Here is a 16,673-nt window from a genome sequence, read left to right on the forward strand (position 1 = left end):
AAAGAATTAGACCCCCGAATGAAGAAGCCCTGATGTCAATGACTGTGAAGGCGGTGGAAGAACTTGCCACCGGCCTGTGATACAGGTGGCTCTCTTTGTAAATGTCATGGCTCCTCATCTCCCTGTTGGAAGTATAGTATGTGAGGTCCTGCCTGGCTTCTCTACCTGCACCATCCACAGATAACCTAATTCAGAGCTGCACTTCAAAGCTGCAATGGAGGCTTTACCTGAGGCCAAAAGTTCCAGTCAATTGCTGAGGAGGTGATTGCAGAGTTAGCTCACCTGCCCTCTCCATCATTTCCTGCCTCGTTGCCCATGTCTTCCCCTGGCCTCTGCTGCCTCCAATTTAAAATTCACCAGGGAGGCTCCAGGGTAACCTCAAAGACTTCAGATGCCCTCCCCTTTGTCCTAATGGGATTTGGGGTTCTCTGCTTTGCTGGGTTTTGCCATCAACCTGTTCTTATCTGTCTCTAAGGCAGTGGTTCTCAACCTTGGCTGCACATTAGAATCACCTGGGAATCTTTTAAAAATCCTGATTTCTGGGCCTCATCCTCCGGAAATTCTGTTTCTTTGTTACTAATGTTGTGGCCTCACCCCAGAACAAAGAAACAGAATTTCCGGAGGATGAGGCCCAGAAATCAGGATTTTAAAAAGATTCCCAGGTGATTCTAATGTGCAGCCAAGGTTGAGAACCACTGCTCTAAGGGATGTGTTACTGTTCTAATTATGGCACCTCTACTTTGCCAGTTCTATATGATTCTGCTTTTATTTCTTCTGAGATCCCAGTGGGGTTGTAGGTGGGAGGAGTGCAATACATTTGTGTTCAGTTTGGTGTCTTGAACTGGATGTGATTCCCTGCTTCTCCCGCCCCCTCATTAGCATTTCACCTGCCATGGCTGTTCTCTCCTCTCTGCTCCTTACCCATCGGATCCAGAATTCACTTTACCTTAATTATTCTTTAGTTCCTATTCTTTAGAATCAACCAAACAAAAGCAAAACAAACAAGAAAAATACCCCAAAATTTGTGCATCCAGCAGACTTTTTTTTAATGGTACATGGAAAGTAAGGATAGGTTGAGGGAAATATTATATTTTGGTCCCGTTTGAGTAACCCAGTTCATTAAAAGAGAGGATTAGATACTCCAGCTTTTAAATAGTTCAGCGACTCTACTATTGGGAAATCCCATCGGCCACTATTCTCCATAGTCTCCAAGCATCTCGCCATGTTGCATAGTCTTGTCCATCTTCTCCTCAGGCTGGTCCCTCTCCATCTCTTCAGCTCTCATTCAGAGAGCAGGCTAGCCCTCCGTTTTGGTTTTGTGCTGCCTCCTCACAGATGGTGTTCTCAAACCACTTCTTACCTCACCCTTCCCTTACTCCTTGATCTAGCAAGTAGTGTGTTCTGCCAAGATGTTTCCTAAATGAATACAGTTCTTCCCCCAAAAGGATTAACCTGTGAAGCCATTAAAGTAATATGCCTCAGTTTTTCACTGTCTTTCTATGTATCAGATCTTTATATATTTAACAATTATATACCTATTAGATTTCTAGACAGGTAAAGAGAATATTGTATAAATTATTTTCCATTCCTGTTAAACTTTTCAGTTACAAAAGCCAATGTGGCTTCTTTTTCTACTAATTCTACCAATGAATTAGTTTTCCTGACATTTTGGGACAGAAATAGTCCTAACTAATAGTATAATATAAACGACACAAATGCTATCATCATTGTTGTCATTAATTTGATAAAAAACTCGTTATGTCAACTATTTGTTTATGTTATGAATATATTATACAATGTCTTTTTTTTTTAAATATATTTTATTGATTTTTTACAGAGAGGAAAGGAGAGAGATAGAGAGTCAGAAACATCGATGAGAGAGAAACATCGATCAGCTGCCTCCTGCACATCCCCTGGGGATGTGCCCGCAGCCCAGGTACATGCCCTTGACCGGAATCGAACCTGAGACCTTCCAGTCCGCAGGCCGACGCTCTATCCACTGAGCCAAACCGGTTTCGGCTACAATGTCTTTTCTTCCTAAGTAGAGCATACTCTAAGGTTTCCTTATCTAAATGAATCATACTGAGCATTGTTGCTCTGCTGTTTTTCTTATGTCGGAGGGACTTCAAGAAACTACTTAACCCAACACTCAATGGCCCCAGACGACCAGCCTTTTCTGGAATGTGTTTGTTTGGTTGGTTTAGTTGTAGTTTTAGTTTTGCTTTCACGGTTCCGATTATTGTTTTATCAATGCTCAGTATTGTCTGCTTCTAGTAACTTTTCTTCCTCCAAATTTGGCCCTAAATTTTTGGGTGCAATGAGAAACATCACCAAATTTTTTAAATTGATTAATGGCTTAAATATAATCAGAATGGGGACCTTAAGAATGCATATTAGTCAGATATTTTGTAGATTGTAAGAACCGAGGTTGAAAACCACCGAGACAAATTTTCTCACGGTTCAGAATGCCACCCAGACTTCTAAAATCTCTATGTCAACAGGGACCACAAGCAGGTTTGTTTTATAACCAGAATTCCTCAATCTACTTTCTTACTTGATTTTCCTATGCCTCCGTTCAGCTTTATGACCTGATTAAGGTATATTAACTTCTATAACCCAAGTCCAGGTGACTAACACTTGATTTAATTCAACTAACCTGTTCACCACTTGAAACTGTTACGAATTTGCTAGCATATTTGCTTCAGCTGTCAGATGCAAACACGAAGACAATGTGAATGGCATTTTATCCCATGTGAATGCAATGTCCCTTCTCCCGCTTTGCTGTAGAATCTCAGTTCTCAGGTCAACATAAAAGCAAGTCTTTTTCCCCCAAGCCCTTGAAAGTGACTGCTACCACTATTGCTATTCATTGGAACAGTCCCTGTGTAGCAACAAGCCAGACTCACCCACTCTTGGCACTGGCCTTGTCAGAATGGAAGCCTCATAAATATGCGTGTACTGCCCTCTAGTGGCAGCTTCAGGGAAATCAGAAACGTGTGGCTTCAGGGGGATTAAGTTTTATTGAACACTGGCAAGGAAAAAAATCAAAATATTTAGGAAGTCTGTATACATGAATTTAATTTTATTTTTGAACACACCTAAAAACATATATGTATACAAATATACTAAAACAAATGTCTTTTTATTGAGCTTATACATTTCTCACTATGCAATGATGATTTGGAGTCATATCTGCAATTAGGTACTTGAAAGGAAATACTATAAACTTGGGTAGTTACTATGGATGTTTCAGTTATTAGCTTGAGTGCTCATCACTCAAAATTAAATCTGACTCTGAGCTCTATTTCCCTCATACATAACTCAGATGCTTAGGTAAATCAATTCTAAATGTGGTCAAATTCCTATGTTCTGGTCATCGACATTCAAACTTGATAGCTGTTGTTTTAAAATAAATAGTGTTTCAGAAAATTTTTGCACAAGTGCATTAACTGATAGAGGATATTTCTTTGGTCTTATAGAAAGAAATTTAATGTTGTTGACAGGAAAGAAATATGATTGGTTGTAAAAGAATGACGATGAAATGAACAAAATCATAACATTCTGTTGTTGACAAACTTCAGTTAGTTAATATATAATGAAACATTATTCAACAATCATAAATAAGGAAATCTTGCCATTTGCAACAACATGGGTGGACCTTGAGGGTATTGTGCTACGTGAAATAAGTCACAGAGAAAGACAAATACCATATGAGCTCACTTATATATGAAGTCTAAAAACAAAGAAACAAACAACAACAACAAAAAGAAAGAAAACCCAAAAAATAAATTCATAAGCACAGAGAACTTAGTGCAGAGGTTGGTTAGATTGGTGGGTGGGCAAAATGGGTGAAGGGGTTCAAAAGGTAAGAAATTGCAGTTATAAAATAAATGTCATGGCGGCAAAATGTATAAATGGTGAATGTAGTTAATAACACTGTGTGTATATTTGAAAATTACTAAGAGAGTAGTAACTTAAGAAAAAAATTGTAAGTATGTGTGGCTATGGAAGTTAACTAGACTTGTGGCGATCATTTTACAATATATACAAATTTCAAATTATAACTGAAACTAATATTATCTTACATGCCAATTATATTGCAATAAAAACTGCAGTTGTTGATCAGTAACTTTAAAGAAGAGATAAGATAACAAGTTTGTTTTTGCTTTCCATTAGTCATTTCGTACAATCTTTTATTAAGAAAGGGATGTCTCCAGCATCTGGTTTATCTTCCCTTCCTGAAAATGATGAGACCACAACCAGTACCCAGTCAGATGTAAGTCAAGTGACAGGAACTACATCTCCGGTAACTATGCTACTCTTACTATTGACCCAGTTCTTAATTATAATAGATGTTTCTTCTGTTGTAAAACATATTCTACATAAAAAAGATGCGTAACATGCATCTGGACAGAATAAAGAGTACTGTTACAAGAAGCTTCTTATAACTTCTTATGTATCCATCACCTATATTAGCAAAATGAATATTCATTGCTTACAAAAAGTCCCCTATGTGTCTCCCTTCTGAGTTGTATTTGCCATTCAGAGTTTGGCATTAATTAACTCCATACACTTCTAATTTTCCAATTATCTGAACATTTATAAGCCATGTGTATCTTAGTTTAATTGTTACATAATTGTGCTTAAATGGACTCTTGCATTCATTCTCCTGGGCCTTCATTCACTGAACCTCGTTAATGAGATGCATTTATTTTGCTGCATAGTCACCGTTCACTTATTTCACTGGTCAAAGATATTTTTTTAAAATATATTTTATTGATTTTTTTACAGAGAGGAAGGGAGAAGGATAGAGAGTTAGAAACATCAATGAGAGAGAAACATCAATCAGCTGCCTCCTGCACACTCCCTACTGGGGATGTGCCCGCAACCAAGGTACATGCCCTTGACCGGAATCGAACCTGGGACCCTTGAGTCCGAAGGCTGATGCTCTATCCACTGAGCCAAACCGGTTAGGGCTGGTCAAAGATATTATATGTATAACTTTCACAGTGGTACCGACCATATCCATTGCTTGCTGTTTATTACTGTGCAAGCAGTGGTATCAGGGCAATTCTTTTTTTAAAAAATATATTTTATTGATATTTAACAGAGAGGAAGGGAGAGGGATAGAGAGTTAAAAACATCAATGAGAGTGAAACATCGATCAGCCGCCTCCTGCACACCTCCTACTGGGGATGTGCCCGCAACCAAGGTACATGCCCTTGACTGGAATCGAACCTGGGACCTTTCAGTCTGCAGGCTGATGCTCTATCCACTGAGCCAAACTGGTTAGGGCAAGGGCTATTCTTGAATGTCCCTGTACACATGCACAAGAGTTTTTTTAGTTCCAGAGGCGGTAAACTTTTATATGTCATGGCTCCCTTTGTCCATTTTCTAAAATTTTAACACACAATGAAAGCAAATCATCTCTTTCTGTGTATTAGCTGAGTATTTTTGATAGGGAACAGGAGAAGGCAATATAGCTGTCTGGATTAGCACTGGGAGGACACACAAGTTCACTGTTTGGTGGTTGAATGACTGCTAAACATAGTTGCTAGATAGTTGGCCAGCTGCAGGTCACAGGAGTTTCTGTAGACAGAAAGATGTTACCACTTGAAATCTAACAATGGACCTGCTGTAATTACTGCTGTAATTTCAAAGTAGTGATCAGTGATATTTTAAGATATTTGCAACAATTGAAATATAATGTAAAACAGTGTGACTTATTTTCTGGATAAAGTCACAGTTATTGAAAATTGAAAATGTTGCGTTTCAGCTAAAGATGTGTTTTTGAAAATGTATCCATGTTCATGAACTCCTGAAATCTAAGCACTGGCCCTGTGCACACTAGACTAGGAAGCCCTGCTAGGATAAGAATCTGATCATAAGGCATGTGTCTGTTTAATGTTAAAATAAAATACCAAGCACTTTTCAATATTGGTGTATGCCTAGCCTCTCCTGTCAGCCCTGGATGAGAACTGTCTTTGCTCCATATCCTGACCAAGACTTAGGTTGTCTGACAGTTCAACTTTTGCCAGTGTGGTGGGTATGAAAGGGTATTTGTTTTTAATAGGGAATATAGTCACATGTTCAAAAACAAAAGTATAAGGCATGCATTACGAAGTCTTAGAAGTCTTGCAGCTTTCCCCTTATATTCTCTTCTCAAAGTGTTATAGTCTTAATCTCTTTATCTGTTGTATTGACTCTACCATTTAAACATTCTATTGAATATATTTCACTTTCCTATTTTTAGTTCCTAAGAGTTCTCTCTTGTTCTTGATTATATTTTTGTAGAAGTTTATTATTTGATAAATGAATACCCTCTTATCTTTCTGATGGTACTAATTTAAAAATTTCCCCTTTCTTTCTGTTTTCTATGAATCTCCCCACCCACACCCATTGGCTCCCTTTGTCAATTTTCTAAAATTTTAACATACAATGAAAGCAAATCATCTCTCTGTGTATTAGTTGAGTATTTTTTATAGGAAACAGGAGAAGGCACTATAGCCTTCTTTCCTCAATTGTCTTGTGACACACTTTATTGTATATATGCACTTGAGGAATTTATGACATTAAAGAGCTACCCATTGGAAGCAACTTTATGACATTGATAGACCTTGTCAACTGGCAGCTTTAATTCAGGATAATTGGGGATGAATGAGCTTCATTTGAAGGTGGGATTAGTTCCAAATGTCAGATTTCCCTGGACTCTGGTCAGTTTATCGAGTTGAGGGTCCTCTAATCTCTCTCCTGGGGGGCAATAGGGTCACAGGGATTGGCATGCACTTATCCATTAATGTTATTGAAGCCAAGCAGCACAGAATTACTGACTATCAAGGTTGAGTATGTGAACTTCCTCTCTACATTGTAGACTCTGCTGCTTCCCATGGTATCTGTGAACCCAGATCTGAAGGTTTCTCATGTAATTTCTTCACGTGTAGCAATTTCCAGGGTCTTGTTCAGGCAGAAGCAGGATAGATGTTAAATGGATTAGAGAGAAGTGAAGATTTATCTATTCTTTATATAGATATTAAACCCCTTTCTGAGTTTTCAGCCCATATCTCTTTTCTCTATTTCTCAGACACCTGCTAATTGTTTCTGGTGTCCTGAGGCTCCGCTGGACTTCTTTCTCACTAGCACTTAGTTATTCAGTTATCTCTATTATAATATCACCTCCATCCACTTTACATTATCCAAAATATTGCTGACATTACCCATCATCAGTATGTACAAATTTACACCATTTTAACTTCCATACTTATTTTAGTTGTGTTTGAGAGAAAATAAGTTGTAAATGTGAATTCAACTTAATTTCCCTGTTAAAATTTTGGGGAATCATTTTTATAATTTGAAACAAGATTTTTTATGATCTGTCCACTAATTGCCTATCATAACCTCATTATATTTGATCTGTGTTAATAACAGTTGCCTCATACTAAGATATATATATCTACTTAGGGATATTATTGTTTTAATTTAACTTTTATTATAAAATTAAATCATGGAATGCCCTCAGATATTCTTATTTTAATGTCAAATTTAAATCCTCAAGAAATTATTTAATTAAATTGACCTCTTGAATTTTAAGGTTAAAAAAATTCTCTGTTTTACTGTATGCTTTAGTATTTTCAGAAATCTATTCTAATGTTTAAAAGACTATATTAACTTTTAAAATCTGTGATGCTTTAGAATTATAATGTTTTGTTATATTTATAGATGGTTTCTTAATGTGCGCTTTTTTTTTTTAATTCACAGGGCAATGTTTACTCACAAGTTATACACGGAAAAGGTAAGTGAATCTTCTCACGACTTTGCCTCTTGACAGCTTTGAGCTCTCCTCCTGACTCTCAGAAGCCTCTCTCCAGGGTCTCTTCTTATGTAATGAGGCTAATCTGCTCTGGGCTGGAAAAATCAGATAATCTCACTTGTTTAATTCAAGCTTAAAGTCAAAATAAAAGACAATCTGATTAGTCCCATAAGTAAAGATCATGTGTTTTAATGCACACATGATGTGATCAAAGCACTAAAATATATTAGTTCTTGAACAAAGAAAACTTGGACAAACCCCAAATCCCCGAAAGTGTTAGGTAGCAAATTTAGGTTCAAGAAATCTATAGGAATTTTGTGGATTTACCAAATGAGCATGAAATAAGATCATGGAATCACCGACTGTAGGAGCAATTAAGTCACTTACTGAAATACATTGATTCTAATAAATCTTTCAAGTTTTCATTTCTCCTTCTGTTATCCAAGCTATCCCCTCTTATATGAATATGTAAGTACATAAGCTAGCTAATTTCTGTTATAACTTTATAATCTCTAAAGAATGTGTGTACAAATTTACAAAGTGAATTAGAAATTTCTAAAGACTCTACTATGCATATGTTATTAATAAATTGTTTTGAGTTATGAAAATATGTATCTGTATGGACCTCCACAGATCTGAGGCCTGCATGTAAATGATTATCTCAGTAAATGTTTTCTCAAAAGTAGACTTTGAACTGCCCTCTATAATTCTCCATGTCTTGATAACTTAATACTTAACAACATAGGTGGGTTTGACCTGTGGTTGTCTTCTGCCATGCACAGATGAACTGATAGACCTTGCGTTGAATGACTCATCCCATCCAGTTGACGGATTGAGTTTGGAAAGAGATCTGGTCAGCCTGACAACAACACTGGATAAATCACAGGACGAAGTTACAGATATGAATACTAGTGTTACTAAAGAAATATGGTTAGATTTTGAAGACTTCTATGCATGCTTTCAGTAAGTATATTTTTCATGTGCATTTAACATAGTGGATATGTAAGGTATTCATTTTTAGCTATTATTTAAAAGAGTTAAGTCAATATTAGTCTGGTGTTGGTATAATATTAAAAAAAAACTGTTAGGAGGATAAATGGGTGAGCTGATTGTCCACATAGAACAACAGTAAGAGGCAAGCCAATTTTTAGGCCAGTTTTAGTTTATCCTCAAAGACTTATTTAATTAAAATAAAAACAGTTTATTCACTGAGGTCACTTTTGTCTCTTTCAGGCAATTTAATACAGTAGTTATTTTTTCCTAGATTTATTCAGGTATAATTGACAAATAAAGTTTTAAGGTATTTAAAGTGTACATGGTTTTGAATTGATATACAAATACATCATGAAAAATCCCTCCATCGAGTTAATTAATATACTCATCGCCTCACATATTTACCTTTTTTAAAATGAGAACACTTAAATTCTACTTTCTTAGTAAATTTCAATTATACAAGCCAGTGTTATCCACTATAGTCACCATGTTTTATGAGATCTTCAAACCTTTTTATCTTAGAACTGAAAGTTTGTACCATTTTCTCAGCCTCTCCCTATTTTCCCCACCTCTCTATTCCTGACAACCACTTCTTGTCTCTGTGTCATTATTTTTTAACTTTCATCTGTCTTTACTTTGTTCTGCCTATAATTAAATCTAAGAAATTTAACTTGTAATAGTAATTTGTTGAATATAATGACAATAACCTGTTATAAATAATGTTTTTCAGAAATCTATATATTTTCCACAAGCCAAGTTCATATTGCTTTAACTTTCAAAAGTCAGAATTCAAGGTAAATAGTATGATCTCTTCTTCTCTTTCCCTTCTTATACTTAAATCTTTGATAGAATCATGCTGGTAAAAAACACCTTCAAATTTAGCAAGCATTTCTAAATTTGTGACATAAGTATATTTTAAAATCAATTCTTAGGGTTTTCTGATATTTCTTATCTAGATAACAAGCAAAATTCTGCTACCTCTTATCCCAGCGGTTCTCAACCTTCCTAATGCCGCGACCCTTCAATACAGTTCCTCATGTTGTGGTGACCCCCAATTTCATTGTTACAAATTGAACATAATTAAAGCATAGTGATTAATCACAAAACAATATGTAATTATATATGTGTTTTCCAATGGTCTTAGGCGACCCTTGTGAAAGGGTCGTTCAACCCCCAAAGGGGTCGCGACCCACAGATTGAGAACCTCTGTCTTATCCCCAAGTGTAATCCATCTGATTATGTTGTAGTGGTTCATTATTATATCAATTCACATGAAGAAAATTTTGATCTGTGAGTATATGAAAGAGAAGCACAAATAAATTCACTATATTTGATTTCAATTGTTGACTGAAACATGTGCAGTTCCTAAAACATAGCACACTTTTCACTAGCATTTATATTATCTTTGCCCATGTTCTTCCCTCTGCTGGGAGTTCATCCTCCTTTATTCATATTGCTTTCATCTAACTCATGCCTATAAATCCTTCATAACAGCATGGATGTCCTTGACCCTGTCTGACCTCCTTCCCTGGCCATAGAATCTGGATCAAGTTCCCTGACTCCACAGACACTGTAGAACCTATTCTCACCAAGACACAGACCTCTCTCCATTCTAACTGCCTCACTACTTCTCAGTGTCCCTTCACCTTCTCACCCAACTAATATCAGCATCTTTAGGAGAAGAGCGCTGCCCCTTTGTGTACTATTGCAATACCCATCCTGGCATGAGGTTTACACTCCATAAAACATTGTTGAGTGAATGAATGAACGAATCTCACCTTGAGGGGAATTTTTTGGAAAACTCTGAAACACGTTCTGGGAAACCAAATTGTTCTGAAATTGGCATGTTGCTTGCCCCACACCTCCGGGAGAAGTAGGCGGCATTGGGGGAAGTCGGGAATCTTGGCTATGACTTTTCCTGTTGCACTTGGACTGGATGACAACACGGGCAGAGAAAAGCTTTTGAGCATTCCTCAGGAGGGGCTCTGTAGCCAGCTGCCCGATCTGAAAGTAAGACTCAAATCTGTAGTAATGACTGGGGATGCGGTAGGCAAAACTTTTAATTGCAAATAACTGAACCCAGAGTATGCCGTGAGAGTACTATACAGTTTAGTTAACTTAGCAATATAACCACGTTCAAACTATTGGTAAAAATAAGATGATAGTCATTTATAGGCGCTTACTCTGTTGCCATCCCTAAACTGGGCTCTTCATTGCATTAGCTCCTATAGCAAAGCCTGTGAAAGGGCTATTGTGATCGTTTTTCAGGTAGGGAAACTAAGGCAGATCAAGGTTGAGTAAATTGCCCAAGATCACCAAACTAGTAAGTGGCACAAGCATCCTGAGAACTGTGTTGACGCCTGCGCAGTTCTCGCAGGTGGGCCTTTAGGAGGAGCAGATGAGTGGCTCTGAGGCGTCACTGTCTGGTTTTGAACCTGCGTCCCACTTGGGGAGGGACTCTGAGCAAGTTGCTTAACTTCTCTTTGCCTTAGTATTTTTTCTCTGTAAAATGGCAGTAATAACAGACCTGCACCATAAAGTTGGAGGATAAGCAATAATGTATGTAAAATACTTAGAAGAATGCCTGCCAGTAAGTGAAAATAAATGGCTGCCATTATTAATTACTAACGGCAGTTTGCATATGGGTGTTTATTATATACATAACCATTCTAATATATTTATAGGTATATGTGTTTGAAAAATGGCCAACTGTTCTTTATGCTGATCCTATTTTTAAGAAGTGATGGTAAATATATATTGTTTCAATTTTAAAGTCCCAGCTTGGTAAAATAAAATGATGATACCTCTATATGATTCTCTTCATTACCCTGATTTTTGCTTTAACATCAATAGTGTGAGAAAATGATAACTTTTTCTTAGCGTTTTTGGAACGCAAACTTAAAGACGTTTAGTATGGCCTTTAAGGCAGGACTGGTTGTAGCCTGAGGCCAGGATTCCTGATTCTAGTGGCCACAGCACCATGACCAAGTGAGCTGGGGGCGTGGAGCCTGAGGCCTCTCCTGGGGCACCTTCCTTAGATGTTCCCTTGGTGCTCAGTGTTGGGGTGAGGCAGGGGCTCTCAAAGGTGCCTTGTGTGGCACCAGGGCAGTCTTTTCACATGGTCTCCAAAGCCATCCCACCCCAAAATTCTCAGACCCTTAAAAATGACAGCAAATGAACTCTACTTAGAAAATTCACTCAGGCACGCACACAGGGCTGGCCAACCCAGGGTCCTTCATACGTTTAGATAGTGAATATTTGAAACAACTGTCTCTATCCCAATATGCTATAGCTAAACAGAAACAAGAGAAATAAAGTGTCAAATGCTGAGTATTGCAAAATACTGGGGAAGCAATCATTGAACCATTGTTACACCCTATGAAGCATTCCTAGCAATCTTGTCATTTTTTTTTTTTAATATATTTTATTGATTTTTTACAGAGAGGAAGGGGGAGAGAGATAGATAGTTAGAAACATCGATGAGAGAGAAACATCGATCAGCTGCCTCCTGCACATTTCCCACTGGGGATGTGCCCGCAACCCAGGTACATGCCCTTGACCGGAATCGAACCTGGGACCTTTCAGTCCGCAGGCCGACGCTCTATCCACTGAGCCAAACCGATTTCGGCAAATCTTGTCATATTTGATTAAATAGCAAGGTTTCATTTTCATAGTAATATTAGAGATTTTTCTTCCATATTTAACTGGTTATTTAAATATTGTGGTAAAATAATATGAAAGTGTTTAAAGTATAGCTACAGTTAAATTAATTTAACATATTTACCATATACCATATGTCAAAGTTATGTTGAAGCACTGAGAATCTGAAATGTAATAATAGCACAATAGTCAAGATTACTAGTCTTGGGGTCAGGTAGACAGAAAGACTGACTTTTGAATCTCAGTTTTGCTACTTGCAAGCTCTGTGACCTTTGGAAAATTACTTACCCTTTCTGTGTTTCGGTTTTTTCATCCATAGTTATGGCTATTAGTACCATATAGGATGGATTGAGATCAAGTATATGTAAGTCTTATGTGACTGCCCTTTAAGGGAATTTTCGGTTTAGCTCAGTACTTTCTTCCATCTCCAAAACAAAAAAGCAGGCTGGTGCCTTAGCATGCAGTGGATATATTTCTGAAGATCTTGTAGAAAGAAGGAAGAGAGGGTTTATATGACATTACACTCTGTAAACTACCTTAATACATCCCCATTACACACTTTCAATCTCTGCCATTACTCTGTGGCCTCTCTGCCTATCAGGACCCGTTCTCTGAGCATCGCTCAGCCTGGGTCCAGTCTCCTCTCTATTTCTGGGACAAGCATTGAAAACATTGCTTCATCATTCATGGAGATGAGCTTTGACACTGATGTGGGACCAATCTCACACAGGTACTATAGAACCTGCCAACATTCACTCCGTAAGATTTTCTTCATCTCACGAAACCTGTAAAGAACTTATTGTGGTGTCTGGAACACAATAAGTTCTCTGTAAATGTTAGATGTTATATTATTATGAGAATGGGGAATACAGCACTTATAGGCGAATATTAAGTTCAATGTTTGGTCTGATTTCTTGCAGTTCTCAGACGAGCGTGTGTCCTACTATCTCTTTGTGGATAGTCTAAAACCTATTGAACTACTCATTTGCTTTTCTGTGTTGGTACGCTGGGGAGAATCTGGAGGTAAGAGAGCTCTGAGGAAATTATAGACTTAAAGCCCAGCACAATTTCATTCAGTCCAGGGGAAATACAATAATAAGATTTTAAGGCTCTGTATGAAGGAACTTATTTCCTCTTCAGACCCTCTTCAGACGATTATAGGAGATGGTGTGTATATCTCCTGTCATCGTCTTGCTCCCCAAACATCAAGGGTTGTGCTCACTTTTACCACCCACACCTCTTCCTGCGCTCATCTGTTCACCTCCTTGGCACACCTAGTCACCCTGTTCTTCAATTCTTTCAAAATCTATATTGAAGAACATGAACTGTTTTTTCTTCAATTTGACAATTCTAAAGATCTTTTTTTCTCATCCACCTACTTTCATGATTATACTTTAGAACTCATCTTACCAATAACTGCATCATCTCCATCATCTCAATTTCAAGCTCTATTACAAACCCCCTTCCCCCATCCTCCCACCCCCTGATTCTCCAGTTCACTCTCTTGGGAACTCTCACTCCTACAATTGTTTGACTTCACTGGGACTACCATCCATTGACTCTACCACTTTTCTCTTTCCTTTCCTTTACTCTCCTCATGTCTTTATTTCTCTCATTACCAGTATATTTTCCATGCTCCACCATTATAATTGTATTCTCACATGTACCTCAACCCTCTCATCTGACGTTCCTGGAGAAATCACAATATTGGGTGAACTCAACAGTGGAACTCTGCACCAATCCTGTGGTTACATCAGAGCAGCTGAATGTGACTGAAGAAAAAAAATAACCATATCAGCTAGCTTCACTTTAAATCTAGGACCCCAGCTCTCAAAAAGGCCTTGGGGCACCGATGACATTTCTCAAGTGTGTTTATTCTCCCACTCTCGTTTTTCTGGATGTCTATCTTAGACCTTCAAATCTCTCCCTTCAGATGTTCTCTACCCACTCTCATCCTTACTTATTTTCAACTGATAATGTTTTTACTGAAGAGACAGAAAAAAATTCAGAAATGGTCTGTCTCATCCTCCCATAATGGACTCTCCTCAGCTTTAGTCGGCCTCCCTCCTCTTCTAAGGGATGGACTGTTGCTGCGTCTCACTAAGACCAGCCCTTTGCACACACATGCACATTTGTACAAAATATTAATTATTTGGCTTTTTTTCTTAAAACATTTATCTCTAACGAAAATTAACAGTACAATACATATTTTTGAGTGCTTCATATTGAAAGTCCTACCAACGTCGAGGGCAGAGACTATGCCTTTGCACTGAGATATAACCAATGTTTTCAATGGTATCAAGAATATAGCAGGTGAGCAATAAATACTTGTTTAATAAACTTTTTAAACTTTAGTGGTGTACGCTTAGTAGTTCTACCTAAACAAGAGCTCCAAAGCCATACCATGTCCTCAAACATTTAAATTCTATGTGTATAGAGGTGCTTTGGGTCATGTTGGGACCCTTATATACTCAGCTTGAGTATTATCTGAAAATAAGGTAAAAAGATAAGTCCCAGAGGTGACTATAGTTAAAAATACTGTATGGTGTATTTTAAAGTAATAAGACAGTAAATCTTAAAAGTCCCCATCACAAAAAAAAAAATGATGTGTGGTGATGGATGGTAACTGAACTTACTGTGATAATCATTTCATGATATAGCATATATCAAATCATTATGCTGTTCACCTTAAAATAGTGCAATGTTATATATCAATTTTATCTCAATCCTTTTTTAAAAAATTTAAAATGTATTTTGCCCTCAGCTACAGATGAAAAATAGTATTTTTATGTATTTTAAGAGCAAACACATAATATTAACATTAAATATATGTTAATTATTTGCTATTTCTACACCCAGTCAAAGCTAAGAATCAAAAGTTAAACCTTTGATAAACAATAGACTATTTTGACCCCGCTTTGCCACCCTCTTAGGAAAATCTTGACGTCTTTTTTTTTTTAAAGTACATCTAGAGGTATATTCTAATTACTGCCATAGATAATAAAAGTGATGGTTCACTCCAATAAATGTCCTTGCCTGCTCTGTTCCTCACATTCCCATCCCTGGTTTCTTCACCTGAGGAGATGCTTATGAGGAAGGAAGATCTGAATTCCACTTGAATATTATTTCCAATAAATATTTACCCAGAGTAATTTCTAATGTTTTATGAAAATATTAGAACATCTCTATTTCCTGATGTTATTATGATGAATGTTGTGAAATGAAGGCCAGCTACACTCTAACAATAAAATTTTAATATTTTTCACTTTTTCTAGCTCTTACAAAAGACAGCCCCCAGGTAGAGCCTGGACTGCTTATAGTTGAAACATTTTTTTGGAAATCTGTGAAGCCACGTGACGTCATTCTGAAGATTTATACTTATAACACCAAGGCATCTATGGTTCGCCTGCCTATTGGGTATGGAATGACTTTAATTTTCTCAGAGTAGGAATTTTTTAAAGTCTTGTAAGCTGTTAATTATTAAGTAATTAAACAATAAGGAATCTCAGATATTGTTCCCTAATGTGATTTGATAAAGAACAAGTGCTGGGAGCCAATTCCAGCATGTCAGCAAGGGCTGAATCATCTGGAGTGGCAAGGGCATGTCCCCCAACCTGAAAAGGGATGATTGCTTGCTGCCAGACAGCTCAGGGCATCTTAATCTACATGTTATTGCCTCCTACTGGCCAAACACCTGAACAGCCGTAGGCAAATTCTTCCAATCTGACAATGGACTCTGTAAATGAAACCTGACCCTTTGATGTGTGTATCTCTGCTCCCCTCAGGACAATTTGTGTTAATACAAAGCATGGGGTCCTGAGACAAGGAGATCTTAGTTTCTTTAGTGAGGTTCCTCTGACCTCCAAAATGCCTTTCAAAATTATTCTTCATCTTTGGACTCTTTATTAAGTTACACACAGCCCTTCTCCAGATTTCTGAACCCTTCTAGATGCTGGAACAAGAACCCCGGCAAACAAGTATATCATTATCGTTCTTGAGAACAAATAAATTGAAAAAATGCTGTACAAAAACCTCTTCTGGAAGATTCATAATTGTCAGACTAGTAATTTCTTTAGTAAAACATATGGATTAAATTTATTCAATCCAGAATTTCCTAAAATTCATTTATTGAAAAATCCTTTTAGTTTTCTTGTAAATCTCATTATATTTCTTAGCAATGTCAACGTAAAAAAACCATTGAAACCTGTAAAGA

At 37.2% G+C, this 16,673-nt stretch overlaps 1 protein-coding gene across 4 annotated transcripts in view; it reads left to right on the forward strand.

Moving 5' to 3' along the window:
• The window catches only part of ADGB (androglobin), a 124,606-nt gene that overhangs the window by 49,724 nt on the left and 58,209 nt on the right, over positions 1 to 16,673 (forward strand). For all 4 annotated transcript variants that reach the window (XM_070417857.1, XM_070417858.1, XM_070417859.1 and 1 more), the window contains 6 exons: positions 4,177 to 4,306; positions 7,756 to 7,789; positions 8,590 to 8,770; positions 9,531 to 9,594; positions 13,381 to 13,483; positions 15,736 to 15,877. In XM_070417857.1, the coding sequence (XP_070273958.1) occupies positions 4,177 to 4,306; positions 7,756 to 7,789; positions 8,590 to 8,770; positions 9,531 to 9,594; positions 13,381 to 13,483; positions 15,736 to 15,877 (654 nt within the window). The remainder of the gene's footprint in view (positions 1 to 4,176; positions 4,307 to 7,755; positions 7,790 to 8,589; positions 8,771 to 9,530; positions 9,595 to 13,380; positions 13,484 to 15,735; positions 15,878 to 16,673) is intronic.

The sequence above is a fragment of the Myotis yumanensis genome, unplaced genomic scaffold, assembly GCF_028538775.1.
Source record: "Myotis yumanensis isolate MYYU_CA2020_CCGP unplaced genomic scaffold, mMyoYum1.0.hap1 SCAF_6, whole genome shotgun sequence".
NCBI lineage: Eukaryota > Metazoa > Chordata > Mammalia > Chiroptera > Vespertilionidae > Myotis > Myotis yumanensis.